Source organism: Leptidea sinapis, chromosome 6 (assembly GCF_905404315.1).
Source record: "Leptidea sinapis chromosome 6, ilLepSina1.1, whole genome shotgun sequence".
Lineage (NCBI taxonomy): Eukaryota > Metazoa > Arthropoda > Insecta > Lepidoptera > Pieridae > Leptidea > Leptidea sinapis.
The window spans coordinates 7,359,989-7,384,117 of NC_066270.1; the positions used below are offsets into that span (position 1 = coordinate 7,359,989).

The 24,129-nt window shown below is 34.2% G+C and overlaps 2 protein-coding genes across 2 annotated transcripts; both read left to right on the top strand.

The window, feature by feature from the left end:
* Positions 1-5,100: 5,100 nt before the first annotated feature.
* LOC126964975 (xylosyltransferase oxt) lies at positions 5,101-13,623 on the top strand. Its single transcript, XM_050808341.1, has 4 exons — positions 5,101-5,824; positions 7,122-7,264; positions 9,452-9,609; positions 11,324-13,623. Exons 1-4 carry the CDS (start codon positions 5,232-5,234, stop codon positions 13,127-13,129), a joined length of 2,700 nt encoding a protein of 899 aa, XP_050664298.1. The 5' UTR covers positions 5,101-5,231; the 3' UTR covers positions 13,130-13,623.
* A 5,939-nt stretch (positions 13,624-19,562) lies between these two features.
* Positions 19,563-23,953, top strand: LOC126964958 (ATP-dependent DNA helicase Q4). Its single transcript, XM_050808311.1, has one exon. The coding sequence runs from the start codon at positions 20,012-20,014 to the stop codon at positions 23,903-23,905; it is 3,894 nt and encodes a 1,297-aa protein (XP_050664268.1). The 5' UTR covers positions 19,563-20,011; the 3' UTR covers positions 23,906-23,953.
* The last annotated feature ends 176 nt before the right edge of the window (positions 23,954-24,129 follow it).

Sequence of the window (24,129 nt, forward strand, 5' to 3'; positions counted from 1 at the left end):
ATACAAATTAATTTGTTTTGTATACTACAGCCATTGTTATTTGATTGAAAAAATTAGCCACTGAAATTCTTGTATGCTCTTCTCATGAGCTCAATTTCCGAACATAATATGGTAGATTCAGTAATTTAAAAGAAATGCTCATAATGTATGCCTAATATATATGTAAGGGTATGCATGTAACTTATATTTAGGTCAAGTATTTTTTTTATCTTTATTATTATTGATTCTATCTGTTTACGCCAAATATGCCTAAAGGGTTTTTATAAATAGTGAAACAGTTACCGCATTGTTTAATTAATAAATTAAATATTTTGGGTGCACAAAGAGTTGCACTAATTCCTTCTCTTTCCTACCTGCACCCTCTCCCTCCCACTTACAGAGTAGCGCGAGCGCAGCTGATCGTTGCGTTCCACGAGGAGTAATTACTTAATTAGTATTGAACTTTTATTGAACTTGTCAACGCCGTGATAACTCATTAATTCGTCTCCTTACGTGTAATCTCGTGATCAAGTGTCTTGTGATCCCTTGTTTATTATTATTGAATTCGGGAAGAAAGAGTGGCCACTCAAAGAAAACGCCTACAAACTAAAGAGGGAAATTCGCGACCCGGCACGTGGTGGAAGAATCGCTGCTGCTCTGGTAAGTCCTCCTCTCGTCTTTCCTTACACCGGCTAATTCAAATTTTCACCTAGATCCAGCGCATACACTATAAATAGGTTTTTTTGTTAAACTACTGGTCCTAACAAAAGTCCTATAAAAAAAATGCTATTGGTTGAAGCGCAGTATGACGTCAAAGTCGAATCGAAAAACGAGAACCATATGATAATCATATTGCAATGTTAAGGTTCTGTTTTAAGGTTACATTTTAAAAGTAAAAAACAATAAAATTGTAAAGTACTTAATTAAAAACAACATATTCATTACTTATACTCATTTAAAACTTGGTATAATATACCAAAACAATATAAACAAGTTGTTGGACATACTTTATATCTTCTCATTGATTTTTTTTATGGAAGAGAATAATCACACGAGTGTTGCCGGTCCTTTAAAAGTAGACGTGTACGCGCTTTTTTTGAATGTCGTATCATCCTGGAAATGCACAAGCTCATTCTACAGCTTTATCACGCGTGGAAAAAAGTTCCTTGAAAATCGCACAATGGAGGAATGCCAAACGGATGTGTGGCGTTCTGGATATATTTTGGTGATGATATCCTAATCTGTGCGAAGGTGGAATTCAATGGCAGGAATCAAGTCAAACAGCTCTCCGGAACACTTCCTGTGATAAATGCGGTAGAAAAACGAACAATACACCGACGTCCCTACGCAACACCAAGTTATATAGCCGTTTACAGAGCACTGGGTCTCCGACAATTCGAGCAACTCTGCGTTGCACGCGTTCAAATGGCTATTGCTTACACCACATTACTCGAATACTTGAGTCTCATGGAACTAGATAAAATACTTTTATCTAGTACACTTTTCGAAGTATTTTTGCACATAGACAACTGTCTGGAACACACAAATAGAAGTGGGCTTTTGGTCAATGATTTTATAAATCTCAACATGTAATTAAATTTAACACAGGATTATTGCAAATTTGTTTATACAAGACAAGTGTTAACCCGGCAATAGCCTGCACCCGGTCCATTGTATGAATAATCATATTATTCTTTTCATGAAAAAAGGGACGAGACGAGCATGACGTTCAGCTGATGGAAATTGAGCAGCACAACAATTGCGCTCATCATCTTGAGACAAAAGATATTAAGTCTCATTTGCCCAGTAATTTCACTAGCTACGGTGCCCTTCAGAGCGAAACACAGTAATGTTTACACATTACTGCTTCACAGAAGAAATAGGCGCCGTTGTGGTCTCATAACCTAGTCGGCATCCTGCGCAAATTAGCCTCCCACTGGTAAATGTCATTGACTGACTTAGTTGTACTGCGAATTGATACAATCTTGCATTCACTACATTTTGCTTCCGATACAAAGGACATTATGAGTCACCAGTAACTAGAAATCTCAAATAAACAGCTAACAAAAAAAAGCGCGTATGCCTTCATTCAAGGCCGGCAACGCTCCTGTGATTCCTCTGGTGTTGCAAGAGAATGTGTGCGGCGGTGTTCACGTATCACCAGGTGATCCGTGCGTACGCTCGTTTGTCTTCCTTTTCCATAAAAAAATAATTGCCCTGCTGGAGTGATGGCATTTCGGTACTGTGAATTCTGCTAAGAAAAGTATGGTGCAACTTTTGAAGCAAATTCTCCAAATTTACTGGTCTCATTCTAACATAATTTCTGAATCCACTTCCGTCTTTTTTTCTTATATCATTCAATAAGGAGGGATAGGCCCCTTCTTGCTGTCGTCTCCTCAAAAATGATCGCGACCAGTACTTGCGTGGTTCTCTTTAATTTCCTTATTTTTTTATGATGTGAAAGTATACTGCACTCATGAAGCAAAGATCCGCAGTACTTTCACTTTCTCTTGTTTATACCAGTAGTCAATTGTGTTGGCAAATTCATTAACTTCTGCACTGACAAGTCTTAATCAAGTTTAGCTAGAAGCCTACAAGTATAAAACATGAGATCATATACATGTAGACAACAGGTGACAAACAATTTCATCAGACAAGTTTCATACAAATATTGCATACAACTTATATTTGTAATATGCATGAATCTTGTCAAATACGTGTATAATACCGTGGTGTAAACGAGGGGTTAGAATGTGAAGCATTGCTCGTCAAACATTAGAGATAGCTGAATTTCCGTAAAAGTTCCGTATATTAAAAATGTATTCTGTGGCCAACAGTCTTATTCTCGTTTGTGTAATAGGTACAATGACGTTCTATGCATATACCACATCCTATTTTGAATAAAAATATTTGAATTTGAATAGACAATGCACATCATACAAAATCAAAGCTGAAATATGGCACATGCCACAAATGACACCATAATAACCTTCTATACATTTCTGCGTTTACTCAAGTTTTATAAAATATTATTGGTGAATAGGCAGCAATGTAAACACTATTGCTGTTTCAGCTGCGTATTTTGAATTTAGAACCTGATTTGGATAGTGACATCAGTGGAGTAGCAGTTAGGTATTTTTTAAGCCCAGACGAAAAAGAGGGTTGCAATAAGTTTTACGTCTCATCCTATTTTGCGATCAATATCTGTCCAGTCGGATGTTTTTTACGTTTTTAATAAAAAATCACACTCACATTATAAAGGTGAAAGTTCTTGTGTTTATTTATTGGCTTGTGTTTATATTTGTTACACCTTTACGTTCTAAAGGGATTTAGATTTAGTAAGTTAAGGTAACCTTTAATGAGAAAAACTAATACTCAAAATTAAATATAATTTTTTTATATACATAAAATAATTAGTTAAACTGGTTATTTAAATGTTAACTTGCGTGAATTAAATAAAATTTAATTTTAATTAAAAAAATTGTCTTTTAGACTTAGATAACTTTTCCAGGGTATCTTTTTGTTATATGTAGTGTAAGCGGATATCAACATATATTTGTATACAAAGACAGCTTCTTGTCCAATTTAAAATTTGGTTAAATCCAAAACTTAAATCCTTTAGTGGTGAAATAATATAAATATGCTTTAAAATAGCACTAGTATGTAAGTGTCCACGTAAGCCGTTCACATTACATAAAATAGAATATTGCTAATCATTGTTAAGTAGGTCTTTAAAAATTTTTTAACAAAAAACAACAGACTTCAAAAACTCTATTCCAAAAAAATAGATATAATATACACTAAAAAGTATAAAAATAATTGCGTATTTCTATACAATCTCATTAATAAATCTAATTCTAGTAACGTAGTCGTGCGACTCAAGCACATCTCACCTATAACTATGCATTAAGTTACAAACTTATCTTGGCTGATACCAACTCCAACAATAACAATAATCGTTATTAGAATTAGATTTATTAATCAGATTGTATAAAAATACGCATTTATTTTTAAACTTTTTAGTGTATATTATATCCATTGTTTTGGAATAGTGTTTTTTTAATCTAATCTAATTTGAACTACACTAACTAATAATTTATCTAAATTTGTGTAGATCTACTAAATTTTGCAATGCAGCAATGAACGTTAGCGCACTGCACTTTTATTACAGACAGTTCTGCCACAGATTCCTTAGTGTTAAGGAGTTCCATTGATCATCATATTTTACTACGACAATTACTTGACCATAAAGACATACCCGTAGGCGACTCAAATATCCGGATAACATAAAAAAGATTCGGTCTAGTATCGTTAATTTATTCCAAAGAATTGAAGAGTTTCGTTACTTTGTCATGGATACCATAAGCAGAATCTAACCAAACTATTTAGAAACACAAAACCTTTGAAGTATATCCTTTCCAATGAAAAAACAATTATCGAAATCAGTTGGCGCTATATTGAGTTATTCGTAAATTTGTTGCGCACATACTTATATAAAATTTAAGCCAACCACACGGGAAGCACCAGCTTTTAAATAAAAAAAGAATTATCATAATCGGTTCCCCGGTCGAAAGTTCTGAGGTAAAAAATATAAAAATAACATACCAATGAATTGAGAACCTCCTCCTTTTTTGAAGTCAGTTAAAAAGAGCGACTCTACTGTGTTCATTTCTGACTGTGTCCTTTCATCTGTCCCATTCTGACAAGCGAGTCTTGTCTGAGGACTTGACAATAATGGTACCATATTTAGTGAAAAATATTTGTTTTATTAAATTACTTACGCTTTCTGTATATAAATCTTGTATAAATAAAATAACCTTACCGATGATAAGTCACACCATATTTTTTTGAGTCGTTCATGTATTATTTAAGCACTTTTTATATCACACCTAGGCTTGTTGATTGATACACAGTTGACACACGACTAAGGAGAAAAGTGTGCTTAAATTGTCTATAAGCACACTTTTGCCGTTCCGTTATCAGACTGCGAATGATATGTCCATATGTATAGAACATCATTGAATAGGTATGTAATTTGTAATTAATATATTCTTTGGCCAGTGGCCACAGTTGTCAGATGTCAAGTTGTCAGTTGCCGCAAAGAATTTATTTATGCATTGCGCGCATTTCTCTAGACTTGTTATAATTTACCGTCAAAATAATTTCATTCAAAGTTCAAACTTAGAATTTTTTTTTTGCTAGTCAGTAGTCACAAAAAAAAGGATAATGAAAAAGAAATATAATAATTTAGTATGATGGCACTCACTATCAGAAAACTATTTTATAGATATGCAAAATTATTAATTATAATTGTTTTAGCAATATTTTTTGCACAGCTAATCGTATCGATAATTTATTTTCCTTCTATTCATGACAATTTACTAAGACGGAGTGGATACACATCTTCTTTATCCATTGACATAAGCGACGTTTCTGCAAGAAAAGGAGGGCAAATTTTTGAAGACGATGAAGAATCATCAAAAAATAACGCACAAAAACTCGCCATGACTTTGCGGCTAGAAGAATTAGATTTTGTTCCAATGTGCGATGTAACAAACAAGGAAGCTATTTCAGCTATTCATAGAGCCAAAACTCAGTACTGCAAACAAGTATTAGTAAATAAAACATGTCAAATAGTAGAAGGTCATTTTTATCCAAAACAACTTACAAACAAATGTCGATCTAATATCAGAAAATATGGTAAACATTTGGGATGTTATCTGGATGAAAAAAAATTAAGATTGTTGTCAAGTTTTTATGGTAACTATGCAACTACAAATACACCAACATTTTGTTTAGATATCTGCTTACAAGCTGGATTGCCTTATGCAGGTGTTCAGTATGGGTAAGTACTAGTTAGAAGCGATCTGATAATAATAATTAATTTTTTGCCCTTACATTGTAAATATTTTATTTATATGTTCTTATTTTCGCTTTTGCTTGAAAAAACTATGTTCACAGTTATTTGACTAACACTTCCTTGTGAGTCACCTGATGAGCAGTGACAATAACACTATCTAACAACAGTAGAGGAATCACAGTTGGTTTGCTACTTTCAAGTGTTTGTACTGTGATTTTTTAGGTACCAATATAGAAATATTTTGGAAACACCACACTTAGTTTAAGTTGTTAGTGAATGAAAGTACTTGAATGCCTGACTGTGGAAAAAAAGAATAAACTTGTCACCTATATAATATTTAATCGTATAAACTTTATTAATTAACTGAAATTGTGCGTGTGAGATAACAATAAATCCCACATTCAATTTGAAGATCCCAGTTATTTTTTATAATTAAATTGTTTCACAGCAGTCAAACTGTGTGTCAATTAATTATTCATACAAAATATGTCCATACAATACAAAAATTCGATCGTGAATCGAATTAAAAACTATCCTATCTCTTAAGTTGAATTAAACTGCACTCCATGAAGTAATCCTCATTAAAATCCATTTGGAAGTTCACTGGAAACTTTCATCAGGACACTGGATTTCTATATATAAAGATACCTTTTTTTTTATGGAATAGGAGGACAAACGAGCGTACGGGTCACCTGGTGTTAAGTGATCACCGCCACCCACATTCTCTTGCAACACCAGAGGAATCACAAGAGTTGCCGGCCTTTAAGGAAGGTGTACGCGCTTTTTTTGAAGTTACCCATGTCGTATCGTCCCGGAAACACCACACAAGGAAGCTCATTCCACAGCTTTGTAGTATGTGGAAGAAAGCTCCTTGAAAACTGCACTGTGGAGGACCGCCTCACATCAAGATGGTGGGGATGATATCATAATTTGTGGCGTGTCGTGAGGTCAATGTGAATCAGGTTAAACCTTAGTATATATTAGTATTAAGCTTTAGTAAGTAATATATTCTTAAACATTTACATTTTTTTTAACAATAAAGGGGACAAGAGCTCTGGTTTATATGAAATGTATACCGCCATAATCCATTGGAATTTCCGTGACACCAAAAGTCAGAAATGCTTGATAGCCTTGAAGCTGAGAGTATGCACTCAACTTGACAGTCTCCAAGTCTAATTGCATTGGATATAATGTAGCTGGGAGTTCATTCCAGAAAGTAAACCTTATTGTTTTTGAATATATCTTATATTCTGATTACTTGATGGAGAAAATGTGTTTTTAGAACAGAGTGTTTTTGTGGCGATGTTGCTCCGCCTTCAAATGCAAAAATCTCAGAAAAGTCATGTGACATGAAATGTCCTGGAGATCAAAACAAAGTATGTGGTGGATACTTCACTATGAACATATACGAGACAGGCTTAGACAGTAAGTTTAAAAAAAATTTTTTTTTTGACATAGAGGAACATTTGAGTTCTCTCCATATTTCTACCATTACCAACTGATTATTAACCTTCCGAAATCAGCAGTGCCCCAGGGTACTAGATTTTTCAGACAGCAAAACTGAGAGTGCCATATGGCACACTATTCCCTCATCAAGTACTGATCCTTATTTTGTTTATAAGATGGTTTATTTTGCAAGCCTTATAGCTTGTTTCAATTGCTTTCTGATACATTCAGTCAAATCATCCTTATTATAAGCAATCTATTGATATATATAAAATAATAATCATTGACAGAATGCTGTGCGAGCTCCGAAATCATGAGTATCTTAAGCATAAATTCAAATTCAAATATTTTTATTCAAAATAGGATTTATAATCACTTATTGAACGTCAAAATCTACCACCCATTCAAAAGAGACTGCCTCAGACCTGAGAAGAATGGGCGCAAGAAACTCAACGGGCTTTTTTTTTATATAAAATATGGATTAAAATGTAATATCGTACAATAAACATTTAATATTAAAGAGCCTGTGGGTGTTCGCTTTAATCCCAGTCCATGGAGTCATTAAGAAAATTGTTTATGCTATAATAACCTTTCCCACACAAACGTTTTTTAACAATTCTTTTAAATTTCGTAACACATTTGTTTTGTACATTTTCTGGGATCATATTGTAGAAGCATATACATCCCCCAACAAAAGACTTACTAACTCGACCTAACCGAGTAGTAGGCATAACAAGTTTATGTTTGTTCCTCGTGTTAACATTATGAATGTCACAGTTTCTAGAAAGATCCTCAATGTGCTTATGAACATACAAAACATTATCAAGTACCTCTTGATACCTCTATCAGAGTTTTCCGGAACGGAAATATTAAAAGAGTTTTTAACACAGCACTTTGTTGTCATTCTATCTGTCCGTCTGATGCATAGTTCATTCATTAAAGGCCCAATATTTTATGTTTTGATTTACAAAAGTATAACTTTTGTAAATCAAAACATATCAGATACTTCATGTTGGATGTAATTAATATGAAATATGATAACTATGTTGGTTTATTTATAGTGGGAGTCATACTAGCACTTGTCTTTTAATTGTTGTGTGATAAGTTGTATATTGATCAGATATGGTTGTATACCATAGTTTCTCAACCTTATTTTGCTCACCTGACCAAAGTGGAAAAGAATATGTTTTTTTCTAGAGTATTTTCGTGTATTTTTTTGCCTTTTTAGGCTATATTTTTTAATCTACCCACACCCCATCTGTGCCATCTCAATGCCCTAATTAATAATTTTTTATCTAATTAAATAATAATAATAATTAATTTTCTCTGGGTCTTCTACTGGTACAAGGTACTTAACTTTCATACCTGCAAACATTCACTAGAAAAACAATTGCACTTATTATTAATATAATAAACATACCGATTGAGTTACTAAGCCTGTTACAAAAGAGATATTATTAAGTTTAGTACAACAAAAAGATTTGAATCTACCCTCCGCACTAGTTTTAAAAACTGTATTGCAAGTTGATATCTTATTTCTCAAAGTTAAAAATGCAATTGCTGCCTGTCAGAAGTTTGGGTTCAATTAAGAATCCTTAGTGGCAATGTATCGCAAATTCATCTTACTTGTGTTGCACTTCTTCATCAATATTATAAAGCTGCAGTGTTTGTTTGTTTGAACGCGCTAATCTCTGGTACTACTGGTCCGATTTGAATGATTCTTTCAGTGTTGGGTAGTCCATTTATCGAGGAAGGCTATAGGCTATGTTTTTTTTTTTAAATTAGGGATCCGTAATAAAATTGCTATTTTGTAACACAAGGTGTAAAATCGAAAACCTATTTTTGCGTGCGCTGCAAAAACTATTGACAAATAGAACAAAATGATGTACAGGCTATAATATAGGCAATATTTTATTACTTATAAAACTATCGCGTGAATTATACTTTATATGGCAAAACAACGTTCTATGGGTCAGCTAGTCTTCATATAAAAGAATGGTTATCTACTAAGTTGCTCAGCTAATAGTGTATGTGTGTAGCTATCGAAGTATCTGTGATTGTATTGAAGAAAATTCTAATGGTGGAATATTCTAAAGAAACTTTCAGTAAGCATTTATGATAGCTTTGACAAAATGGTTATGAAATACAAATAATTATTTTTTTCAGAATTTTTGCCTCAGACTCCGATCACTGGTGAAAAAGGAGACAATTCTGTGAGAATTGTTTTTCTTTTGACATTAAATGGCAGAGCGATAAGACAAGTACACAGGTTAATTAATGCGTTATATAGAACAAAGCATTACTTTTACATACATGTTGACAAAGTGAGTCGTAATCTACTCTTTTAAACAGTGGCATGGCTAAGATTATATCACAGGGTGAGCCAAGCTAACACAGGCAGTTGTTGGCCAATACAAAAAATGCACATCATTTTCAACAATTCCCAACCACAATCGTAATAACAACTTTGCATGAATATTCAAAATAAAGATGAACATCGCGCAATGTTAAATTATAGCAAGTGCCAAGCGCAACGAACTTCATACGCAAGCAAGCCGAGCTTCTTTGGTGCATACAAAATTTCAACGTATCGTATCTATTCATTCAAATTTGTATGGGAAATGATAGCAATATGCAAGCCTCATACGAAGCCAACATGCTAGAAAGAGACGGTGCGATACTCGGTCGCCACGGTTTCCACGGAAGAATTACTAGGGCCAGCCGGGCTTTTGGCTTGTATGATGGCACCGCCATTGCCTTGTAGTATTTTTTAAATATTATAACTTATTAGATTATTTCAATTACCTTTCCATTGCCAATCTTCTTGCACATTAAAAAGCCAATGTTGGTTTGTAGCACATGGCAGACTGAATGAAATTTGGGCGGGTGACTTACCCACGTCACAAATGTAGAAGTATCCTCTTTACCTTAAAGGGAATACCCACTAACCTTCCTTGCATTTCCATTTATGTCTAAAATAAATCATTAATATTTTTGGTACCTATGCTAAACAATATCAAAAATCTTACAATCCAAATGATTTGAGTTTTGTTTAGTGTTAATTCCGCCAATATTTGTCTTTAAACAATTCGACACGTGTTTCGCCTCTACACGAGGCATCCTCAGGACGTGTTGACTCGCCAAAATCTGGCACGAGACTGAACTCCTGAGTTGAATTAACACTAAAGAAAACTCAAATCATTTGGATAATTATGGATTTCCACATACCACAATGCATATCCACAATTTGGATTTCCGCCTACTTCAATAAATTTTCTAAAATCTTACAAACCAATTGTAATTCCTGTCAGAGTATGAGATGCCACATTCTTTGCTCTATTTATCTTAGTAGATAGTGGTTTCCAGGCCAACAACTTTCACTGTGTGTTAACAATTAATGTCCTATGATGTCTGATATATTTTTTTTTTCTTTGACTTATTATTATAACTTTTTGATTAAAATTGAACCCCAGGCTTGCTCATACACAAAAAGTGCAAAACATTTTTTTTATGGAATAGCAGGACAAGCGAGCGTACGGGTCACCTGGTGTTAAGTGATCACCGCCGCCCACAATCTCTTGCAACACCAGAGGAATCACAGGAGCGTTGCCGGCCTTTAAGGAAGGAGTATGCGCTTTTTTTGAAGGTACCCATGTCGTATCGTCGCGGAAGCACCGCATAAGGAAGCTCTTTCCACAGCTTTGTAGTACGTGGAAGAAAGCTCCTTGAAAACCGCATTGTGGAGGACCGCCACACATCCAGATGGTGGGGATGATATCCTAACTTGTGGCGTGTCGTGCGAAGGTGGAATAACATTATCAATATTTTGGTACTTTTTGCAATAATGGATAACCCTACTGTAATTTTTTGGAAATGTCTTCTTTCTTCACAGAAATCGATCGAGATATCCTTTTATGACATAGATTGAAACATTTAGAAATTAGAATGCCAAGTAGGGATTGCCATGCTTCAGTGATTAAAACATGCTGTCATAAGAAATCCTTCACGCGATATTTATGCACATAGTTTTTGTTTTAGCGTCAAAATTACATGCATCGCAAGTTACTAAAGCTACAGAGGAATTTCAACAATATTAGAATAGCTCCACTACGATATTCAACCATATGGGGTGGAGCGTCATTACTTCAAATGTTGTTAAGTTGTATGAGGGACTTCTTCGAGTTAGGCTGGCAATGGGACTATGTTATAAACCTTAGTGAAAGTGATTTTCCTATAAAGTCATTGGAGGAGTTAGAGACATTTTTATATCATAACAAAGGCTTAAATTTCGTAAAATCGCACGGAAGGGAGGTGCAAAGATTTATAAAGAAGCAAGGGCTAGATAAAACGTTTGTCGAATGCGAGACTCACATGTGGCGGATCGGAGAGAGAAAACTACCGCGGGGAATAACAATAGACGGCGGCAGCGATTGGGTCGCGCTTTCGCCCGAATTTGTATCTTATGTCACTGGTGATAAAGATGAACTGCTCAGAGGCTTGGATGTCGTTTTTGAACATACTCTGCTACCAGCCGAATCATACTTCCACACTGTTCTGAGGAATTCAAAATTTTGCAACACATATGTCGATAATAATTTGCATGTTACTAATTGGAAGAGGAAATTGGGATGCAAATGTCAGTACAAACACGTGGTGGACTGGTGCGGTTGCTCACCCAATGACTTTAAAACAGAGGACTGGCCAAAAATTCAAAATACAATAAATAGGCAACTGTTTTTCGCTAGAAAGTTCGAGCCTATTATAAACCAAGAAATCATTACGAGAGTTGAACAACTTATAGGAATTGATGATCACTACTTAATAAAGAATTTAGAAGCTTATTGGCAGAACGTTTACGACATTGAAGACTTGACGGCGAGCACTGACGACACAATTTTAACACACGCAAGCAGTATTTTACGACACAGTTCAAAAATACTAGCTTCAGAAGACTGCCAAATACTGTTAGGCGATATAATCGAAGTAAACAATTACAAATATGCCGATGTATATAAAGGGAATTTGATCCTACATAAAGTAGCTCTGAATAATAATTTAGAAGCTGTTCTCGAAACATGGTATAAGTCTAATAATGTAATAGAATTGAGTTCCGATAAACCATATTTGGACTTCATTCAAAAGTTCAAAGTCAGTTCAGAATATGACCAAAAAGAAATGACCTTTAGAAATTTGGGTGATATACTTGGTCCCTTCTCAGAACCAATATTACTGTATGAATTTTCTGCATTTAAAGCTTCTGGAAATCTCTCTGTACTGTGGTTAGATCCGGCTGGTGTACTTGCTGATGTGAATGTTATTTCCAGAGACGAGAATAACTTGACAAACTTCATTAAGCCAACAATAAAAAATCCACTTCTTCCTGGTGTTTGGAAAGTGGCGCTATTTGATCAAAGCGAATTATTAGAAGTCACAAAGTTTTTAATAACACCTTTAGAATTTTATTCTAATAAAGAAATAACACACCAAGAGGTAAACCTAATACACAGTGGATCACAGAATTCTTACAAGAATTTTACCCATACTAAAGGTAAAAACTTTCTGCCCAGTCGGGAACAAATGTTACATTATAGTGAGATATCTCACTCAAACACTATGAGAACTGGAGACGATCTAAGAGAATGGATAGATAGTATGAGTCCAGAGTTTTATACTATTTTAGGTACTTGTGTTGTTGCTTCTAGTAATCAATTGAATGACAAAGTGGTTTGTGGTAAATATAAGTTTGAATTCTGTGAGTTGAGTGAATGGAGCTCGAAGTCTCCTGATCCCAAAGGTACATTAGGTACTCTTGATAAAGGGAATGGTCGTTTAAAAAGAATATGACATAAACTTTCATTTTTGTAAAACAAAAATAGTATCAAATATTGATGAGATCAATGTGTATTATTGAATAATTAACTTACTGAACAACTTCATTCAAGACTGATGTAAATACTAAGTAATAGTCAAATAAATTTGTATTAAATCCTTAAATTATCAAGCTGTTTAAAAGTCCTTGTTCTTGGTCCTCAAACTTGAACTGGGTGATTTAAGATTTGAAATTACTTGATGAACAAGCAATAATAAAAAATTTAACTGGTCCTAAATTTATCTTGTTTTAATTTACTTCAGTATTAAGGGTCCAGTTTACTTCCTTTTGTTTTTGTTTCAAATAATATTTGTATATTATTATAATAATAAAAATTTATTAGGTAGGAATGTTGAAATTTTATCTTTGAATATAGTGGAATAGTATAATTCATAATATAAAGCCATACGAATGTAAGGTTTTCTGTACATGTTACATAGTTTGTTACAATAAAATGATTTTTAATAAATGTTTACTTATTATGCGGCTCCTTAAATATGTCCAGAAACGTAATAATAACATAATGAAAAATAATTAAAATTGTCAACAATATAAACGGCATTTATTTTCTCAAAATTTATTCGTTTAGAATTCTTTTGATGTCATTTCTAATTCAAATTCAAATATTTTTATTCAAAATAGGATTTATAATCACTTATTGAACGTCAAAATCTACCACCCATTCAAAAGAGACTGCCTCAGACCTGAGAAGAATGGGCGCAAGAAACTCGGCGGGCTTTTTTTTAATATAAAATATGGATTACAATGTAATATCGTACAATAAACATTTATAATTAAAGAGCCTGAGGGTGTTCGCTTTATTCCCAGTCCGTGGTGTCATTAAGAAAATCGTTTATGCTATAATAACCTTTCCCACACAAACGTTTTTTAACAATTCTTTTAAATTTCGTAACACATTTGTTTTGTACATTTTCTGGGATCATATTGTAGAAGCATATACATCGCCCAACAAAAGACTTACTAACTCTACCCAACCGAGTAGTAGGCATAACAAGTTTATGTTTGTTCCTCGTGTTAATATTATGAATGTCACAGTTTCTAGAAAATTCCTCAATGTGCTTATGAACATACAAAACATTATCAAAAATGTATTGAGAAGCAACAGTCAAAATGTTAATTTCTTTAAATTTTTCTCTTAATGGTTCTTTAGGACCTAGGTTATAAATCGCACGAATAGCCCTCTTCTGCAGCACAAAGATAGTATTAATATCGGCCGCACTGCCCCATAACAATATACCATAGGACATAATACTATGAAAATAACTAAAGTATACTAATCTCGCCGTATCTATGTCAGTTAACCGTCTAATTTTCTTAACCGCATATGCTGCAGCCTATTCGCCGATCCCTCAATATGGGGGCCCCACTGCAATTTGGAATCAAGAGTAATGCCAAGAAATATAGCAGATTCCCCTGGTTTTACCACCTCTCCATTTAATAAAATATTCGCATCTACATTTTTGACATTTGGCTCGGTGAATTTAATATATTTGGTTTTATGATTATTTAACAATAAGTTATTGGCGCTAAACCAGTACACGATGTCAGATAGAGCATTGTTTACTTCGTCATACAAAACGTGACTTCGTTTCACTTTGAATATAAGTGAAGTGTCATCCGCAAACAACGCCACCTTGTGTTTTTTTTCTACAAGGTTAGGTAGATCATTTATATAAATAATATACTAGATACTAGTACCGCTTCGGAAACAAATGGCGCTCTGAGAGAGAAGAAACTCCAGCATTTCTCCCATACGCTCTTTTCAGTAAAAATATACAATACTGTACAGTCATTTATATCGCTATAAAATAATCACAATCTAGTCCCTAGTAGATATTCAGCTGTGGACTAATAGGACAGAGACATTGATTTATAAAACATTTAAATTTATTTATAGATAATGCCTGAACAGTGGCTGGGACTTTATTATAAAAGTGTATACATTTACCCTTAAAGCTATTATGTATCTTATGAAGCCTACTAGAATTAGTTACAAGCAATCCCTTATTTCTAGTGTTTTAATAATGAAAATCACTATTAAGAGCAAAACGTTGACGATTTTTGGCGACGTATATTAAATTTTCGTAAATGTACTGACAATGAACAGTCATAATATTTATTTCTTTAAATTTTTCTTTGAGAGACTGTCTATAACCAAGCTGATATATAGCACGAACAGCGAGCCTACCATGAACTCTTATTGCGATTCAATTGACAACCTGAAATTGATTTTGACAAACAAAATGAAAATACTAAAGACGAGGCAGTAAGGGCCGGGGCTATGTCGGGCCTGTTCGCAAGAACGAATTAAATAAATGTATTCTATTTTCTATCAAATCAAACATCAATGCAGGTGCGTTCATAACTCGTTATTTTTACGAAAACACATAAGAAAACATTTAATTTGTAATTCAAAGAACTAAATTTATTGACATTATTATTATTTAATTAGTATAAAAAAGGTAAGCCCTTCTGGTTTATAATTTGACGCAATTGCGCAATTTTAAAATGTATTTTCTACGCAAAAAAAACCGCTAAAATCATATCATTTTAGGTTTCGAAACGCAATTTTATTTCGTTCATTCTTCATAAGCGATCCAAACGCCATTCAGTAAAAGGCACTTCATGGTACGAATTTTAGTGATTCAGTTTGGGTACCTAAACTGAACTGCTTCGGATTCGCATCGCTTATTAAAAGTTCATGGTAGGCCCTCAGCTCTCTTTTGCAGAGCAAACACTATATTAATGTCAGCAGCATGACCCCATAGTAAAATACCATAAGTACGTCATGATGCTGTGAAAATAACTGAAGTACACTAATCTAGCGGTCGCAACATTCGTGTACCTACTCTCTAATCTTTCTAATGGCAATATGTGGACCCCACTGAAGCTTTTTATCTAACGTGACACTCAAGAAGACCCTAGTGTCCACAACTTCCAATCTCTGGTCATTTATAATATGGTTTGTACCTCCGCTGTGTTTGGTGTAATGAACCGTTAACACTTTGTTTTTATACTGTTTAAATGCAGATTATTCGTTTCAAACCAACGCACCTTGAGAGTGCATTGTTTACCTCGTCATTAATATCTGCACATCGCTTCACTTTAAAAATAAGTGAAGTATCATCAGCAAACAATACAATCTCATGGTTATCATCTACCACAAACGGTAGATCATTAATATACATAAGAAACTAGAAAGGACACAGGTTTACCCGAAGACCGTTTGCCATTTACACCGACTATCTGAACTCTTTCGCTTAAATGTGATTTTAACAGATTTAGGGCTCTATTTATAACTCCATAATGCTTTAGTTTTAGGTGTAAAGTTTCATGGTGGACGCAGTCAAATGCTCTGGACAAATCACAAAAAATGCCCAATGCATCCGTGACTCTTTTCAGGCGTCAAAGATGTGCTCAATGAGTCTAGTACCCGCATTAATTGTTGAGAAGCCCCTAGTGAAATCAAATCGATTTTTGTTCATTACTTTACAAAAATGCATTTGTAGCTGTTGGAGCAAAAGTTTTTCAAAAATTTTACTAAAAACAGGCAGCACTGAAATAGGTCTGAAAATAGCAAGGTCAAAAGAACTGCACGATCTAAACAAAGGTATAACTTTGCTGTATTTCATGAGGTCAGGAAACACACCTTTATTCACCTGGATTTCTCAAATAAAGAAGAAACGGGATGAAATTAATCATAGGTTCCGAAATCTTCACTTGCTCATGGGTAGAAACTCTGTCCTGTCTACTGACAATAAGCTTCTAATCTACAATGCTGTATTGAAGCCCATCTCTACCTACGGAATTCCACTGTGGGGCTCTGCCAGCAAAAGCAACATCACGCTCATTCAACGTGTGCAAAGCAACATCCTGCGTACCATCACAAGTGCCCCATGGTTTTCCAGAAATGACGAGATCCATCAATATCTTGGCGTTCCCAGTGTTCAGTCGGAAATTGAAAAATCAAAAGGAAATACGCTGATCGCCTCTCGGTTCACCCAAATACCCTGGCTAATGATATCCTAATCCGTCCCAGAGCGATGAAAAGGCTGAAAAGGAAGGATGTGTTATAGGAAGGCAGATGAGACACTGGTCTCTTCGTCTAAACGTCATACTCACCCAACTCATCCGCTTATAGTCTTGCGACTGATTGCAGATCCGACTTAGATAAATAAAAAAAAATTACATTTAATCTATTATTAATAATAATTAGGGAACCTCCATGTATTGCCCTACTTCTACAAAACGAACTGACTACTTTATGTTCTCTAAAACTAAACTGGAGCTGATGACTTTTACGCCAATGTTCTGTTATACATAATATATCTATATTACAGCAGCTCAAAAACAGTTCAATTTCTGATTCCTTACTTGAGATACCTTGTTTATTCTGGTGAACAATATATTTTATGAGCTTTATATTATGATTATCTCTAGTAGTAACAGTTACCTGTTGCCTGTTTGGTATGATATTGCAAAAGTTGTCCTCCCTTGTCGAATAACTTAATTTAAATTATTTGAAGAAAAATCTTCATTGTTATATTTTTGTACATTAGTACTAATACATTCACCAATACAGCTTGTTTGTCAGTTATTTTACAATTTTTCCCAATAGAGGCTTGTATGTCAATTATTTTACAATTTTGCCCATTTAGGGCATGTTTAATAAATATCACTACAGAGCAAGTAGTGTGTTGATTAAAAGCATCTAACGTAGCCAGCCGTCGCTTAGTTAATTTCAGCTTATAATTAATGAAATTATTTATATGAAATAAAATTAAAGTTTTGATATTGTGGAATGTCACATTATACAAAGTTCTGTTTAATTTAAATATTTTTCTATTTTGCTCCTGGGAATGTACACATCTTCACTTTGGATTTGGTGTTATTGCAAATATTAATTAGTTTTTCTATATTTTTAATTAGGTCCTTATTTCTAATATTATGAGTATTATTACCAAACATTATACCTATGATTGTTTTATCTCTTGGATTTATTTTTGGTATGGAATTTACGAAATTATATAAATATTATATAATTTATAAAAGGTTGAAGTTGTGTTGTGGAGTTTTGCAACTTACGTCTATGATGCAGCAATTCAAGCCCGAGGGCTGAGACCCACCAGGATCTTTGTTCTTATTACTTGTGGCACCTTGACAGTTTATATCCAACCCAATGAAATCAAGGACATATTTAGAGTCAAAAACAAACAAGGCTCATCAATTGTGACGGAGGTTGACTGCAATCATCAAGAATATAATACTAAATGGTGTAAAGGGCTACTATACATCCAACCCAACCCATCAAACCCAAGTGGCTGGTTCATTGCCACTGCCCTTCAGCCAAATGCGCTCATGGATACGCTTTCTCACAACCTATGGATAAATGTCTCGAGCTGTAGACAGTCAAAAGAAGCGATACCTGCACTATCACCCAAACTGACACGTTTACTTATCGGCCTAAACGGACGTGACATCGGAATCATGGTGGGTACCCTAACGGGTCAGACATCACTAAACAAACACCTTTTCAAAATCGGCGTAACGGACTTACGGCAGAGGCTGTCTAGCGGTCGCTTACGTACTTAATCCTGGAATTTGCGGGGGCTGGGCTGGTTGGACTAACTGGCCAATGCTGCACGCTAAATGGACTCAACTAAGTGGTTTAACTGCGGAAACAGGTCCTATCACCATACCATCCAACACAAGTGAAAAATTATCAATAAGTTCCTATTGGGCCCTAAGATACAGGTTTGTGACTGAAAGCCTCATTAATAGAAGCCGCCGTTTGATTGCCGTTGCACGCGAACAAAGATAAATCATGGGCTTCAAATAGATAGATACTGCTTATTGTGATGCATTAGAAAAGGGGACAGGACACAAAAAATGAAAAAGGAACCATAAAATAATATATTAGAGATAACTTACAAACGTTACAGCCAACAGGAACTATTGTGACAATTTTATTGAATGTGAAACGCACTTTGGATTTAACCGCAACCTTCACAACATTCAAATTTGTGTTTGCGTTAGAAGGGTGCCGACTGCCGAACGGTAGCTTTAAAGCTACATTTCCTCAATAGGACAAGCATAAAATTGCGATGCTGCTCAAAATTTTGTGTTTTTTCAAGAGCGGCACTGCATTGTAATGAGTAGGGCTTATCACTTACCATAAGGTGTATGAAGGTACTAGGTACGTCTTGCACGTGTCGTTACTTTGAGGCATAAGATATTAAAATAGTCCTATAAATACTTTTTCAAATAGTACGTTACTCTTTGGTTTATACAGTTGCACAGAGTACTTTTAGTTATACAGAGTAGGTTACCGATTGCGATTAGGTATTAGAAGTCCTAGCTAATTTCCCCTAATTTAATATTCACAATCTGTATTTTTAATGTATCCGGAACACAGTGTTCTGTGAACCGGAAAGTAGAACTCCAAAGTTTTTACATACCTAATAATTAAGTTGGGTATTGTTACTTTGAACTTTCAAGTTTATATAAAAGTACTGTAAGATTGTTAGTTGTTGCCAAAAAGGACATAAGTTATAATTTAAAAAAATTTTTAAGAATTTATAATAAAAAATATCTAGCAGTGTCGGATTATATACCCATTTTGTAGATTTGAAAAATTAAAGTGCTAGAGCAACAGTTTATTCATCTTTGTAATAAATTTCGATATTTGTTATCAACTTACGCTATAGGTCTAATAATAAAGATTAAAATCCTCTGGACAAGTAATTAATATAAATTATTTACATGTATGAAGATTATATGTATTTTCATTGTGTGTGAAGATTCTTGCTTATAAAATAAATTGCATTGTACGTGAAATGGATTTAATTGATTCTATTAAAAAGGATAAAGCATATCTCAAATGTAAATCAATAGTAAAAACATGGGAAAAAGAATTTAAAAATAAGCATTCGAGAATTCCTTCAAAGTTTGACATAAAGGAAGCTCCAGCAAGTATTAAATATGCGTACAAAAAGTATTTCCAGCTTAAAACTGAAGCCCTTGAAAACTCTTTGTCAATATGTGATTTTGAAGATGAGGTCCTCAAATCTCCTGAAACCCCCAATTTATTAGAATGGGCTTCTAAAAACACACCTGAAAAGATTTCCCAAGAAACCTTACCCAATCTTCCAACTGGTCAAGAATTAGACACATTATTAACAACAGCAAAAATGAAAGAAAATAAAACACCAAGCAATACCTTTACTGAAAACTTATCAAAAAAGTTATTTAAAAGCAAAACATTTTCACTTAGAAATCCAAGAAAACTCTCACTACCTAAGCACTTATCACAATTTAGTCAAGAAAAGAAAAATGATAGTAACATAATTGAGGACAGCAGTTTTCATGATACATCAAATGATCTATGTGTGGATGTTAAGTCACAAGAGATTCAATCAAATGATTCGGGTAATGAAACTATTGCTAATGGGTCCTTAAATATTAGTTATATAAGTTGTGCAAGCAATAGGACTACTGATAGACAATTAAGTGTAACTAATTCATATAAAGATACTACACTACGACAAATAGATGTAGGTTGGATTGAAAGAGCTACTGGAAGTAGTAAAGGAAATATAAATTTTTCTACTGAACATTCTGAAAACTTAGAAACACATTCAAATGAGCCTGAATTTAAGGAAGTTGAACAAACAGGTAGTAAACACAATGATAACCACCAGAGGTTTGGATTGAGTAATATTCCTTCATGCAAATTGTCTGATAATAAGCAGGTTGATATTATTGAAAACAGTGAGTCAGACGATGATGACATTCAGTTGGCTAAGTTAAAGCCAGCACTGAAAAAACGTAAATTAAATATACCGAATAGGAATATGAATAATGATGAAAGGCATAAAGAAAACACACAGGAGAGTATATGTGTTAATAATAAAAATCAAACAGGTAAAAAAAGTAAGAAGTTGAAAAAAGACAAAGTTCCTAATAAATTGAACGACTTATCGAGCAAACCACCGGACTTGGTTGAGTTTTTACCCTTTGGAGTAGATGAGAAGGTTAATCCAAGACATTCTAATATTACTGATATTTTAAACACATTAGGAACAGTTCAAAGTAAGGAAGTTTCAGCTGAAGGAACCAAATTAGAAGGTATAATGCAAAAGAAAATTGAAAGTGGTACTTTGAATGAAAACTTTGTCAAAATTAATATAGAGAAAAAAGTTTATGCACGGGGTAAGAAGGGGATTAAGTATTCTAAATACAAAAAACAATTATGGAAGGATAAAAAAGCTCTTCATGCTGGAATGGAATTTCCAGATTCAGGAAAGATATCCTGTTTTAAATGTGGGTTACATGGTCATATGGCCCGCTACTGCACAGCTCATAAAGAAAATAATTTATTACCACTTGAAGATTTTGATGAAAATAGCATACCTACCCTTGATGAGATGCAAAATTTAGTCAATCAGAATACAAAGAATACTTTTGTTGAAGATGAACTACAATCATGTGTCTATGAAGGAAGCAAAATACCTGATACTTTTATGAAGATGCTGTCAGAAAATCCTGGCAATGACAACACTGTAAATCCAATAAATACAAGTCATGAAGAGCTTCTTAATGTATTACAGATGTTTGGATACAACACATTTAGACCAGGACAGGATACTACAATTAAACGTATACTATCCGGTTTATCAACTCTGTTGATTTTGTCAACTGGTGGTGGAAAATCTTTGTGTTACCAAATACCAGCATATATTTATAGCCAACATTATAAGTGTATAACATTAGTAATATCTCCCCTTGTTTCATTAATGGAAGATCAAGTGCTGAGTATGCCTGAATTTTTAAAAGCTGGATGTTTACATACTAATCAACCACCCACCCAGAGAACGAAAATAATTGATTTAGTCAAAGAGGGACATATAAACATATTACTGATTTCCCCTGAAGCTCTTATTTCTGGGGATAATTCTAATGGATTTGCTGGACTTTTTAAATCTTTGCCAAGAATTGCATTTGCATGTATAGACGAGGCACACTGTGTTTCTCAATGGAGCCATAATTTTAGACCAAGTTATTTAATGATCTGCAGAGTTTTGCAGGAAAAATTAAAAGTGAAGTGCATACTAGGTTTGACTGCAACGGCTAGTAAGACAACTATTGGAAGTATCATTGACCATATCAAGGTCCCGGATGGAATGAGTGGTGTTGTGACTAATCCATCATTACCAAATAATCTTTATCTATCAATGTCTATTGAAAAAGATAAAGATAAGGCCTTAATAGCTTTGTTGACTTCTGACAAAATTTATTCATTCTGCTCAATAATAGTATATTGTATCAGAAGAAATGAATGTGAAAGAGTAGCGGCTATAATAAGATCATGTTTATCAGAACCAGGAAAAGTGAACATGGAAGAGAAAAGTAAAAAGCGGAAAAGAATGTCTTACATTGCTGAAACATACCATGCTGGCATGTCGGCAGCTCAGCGTAAAAAAATTCAAAAACATTTTATGGATGGAACATTAAAAGTTATTGTAGCAACTGTGGCCTTCGGTATGGGTATAAACAAGTCAGACATAAGATGCATTATTCATTACAACATGCCCCCAAGCTTCGAGTCTTATGTTCAAGAAGTTGGTAGAGCTGGTAGAGATGGAAAGCCAGCTTATTGTCATCTTTTAATGAGCAGTGCTGAAAATGATAAAAATGAATTACTAAAGCACATTTATGCTAATTCTATAGACAGACCAATAATTAGAAAGCTTCTCCAAAAAGTTTTTATTCCTTGCAAGTGTGCACCACAATCAAATGATAATATGCCCTTGTCGAGATGTAATGGTCATGAAGTAGGTATCCCTATTGACAGCACAGTTGAAGAACTAGACTTGCCATCTGAAAACATAGCTACACTTTTGTGCTATGTGGAGCTGCATAAAAAACATTACATTAAAGTACTCAACAATGCTTACACAATGTGCAAAATCTCATCTTATGGAGGTCCAAACAAAATTTTAGAAGCTGCAAAGACATGCCCTCCTCTTGCAATGGCGTATTTAATAGAAGGTAAGAAGAACAATGATGTGACAAAGCAGAGCATATTAGAATTCAATATTATAGAAGTTGCAGCTGCAATTGGTTGGGAAAGTGGAATGACTAAATACCATATTAAAAATTTAGAATGGATAACAAACAATGGTGCTGCTAAAAGGTCCAATTTGAAAGTTGAGCTACATACACTTGGTTATAGAATTAAGGCACCAGGTGATCTAAGTGCTACAGAGCTGGACAATGTTCTGGATGATTTGCATAAACTTGTCACAAACCAAGAAAGGAGAGCTTTGTATCAGCTAGAAGAAATACACAACACATTCAAACAGCTTTGTACATATTCTTGTGAGAGGATGAATTTTACAGAAGAAGTCCTACAAGAAAAATCAGATGCACTGAAAAAAGTAATTGATAATTATTTCGAGCGAACCGAAACCGTTGCTGAAATGATGGTATTGGAGAAAAGACCAATCAATGTTGAACAAGTAACATCAGATGTTCGCGCATTAATTGCAACATATAAAGATTGCAGTTTTACTGGACGTAGTGTTGCAAGAATATTTCAAGGAATTTCATCTCCAAACTACCCAGCTTTAGTGTGGGGCCGCTGCCGATACTGGCGCTCCCATCTGTCAGAAGACTTTAATGAACTAGTCCAAATAGCAACTCGTCAAATAATTCAAATGAAATTGTAAACTTATATTTAGTTCTTGTGAATACAGTAATAAAAACAGCAGCCATAAGCCATGTTTTATTTAAGGACGCAATGAATATTTTTGTATTTAGAGGTTTGTCGCATTTGAAGTAAAAGATTTGTTCTTTTCATAATTTTGGTACCGAATTGGACGACAAAAGTGTGTATGGTTTGGTTTTAATTACACGATGATAAGTGATCACCGCCACATATATCTTCCTGCGT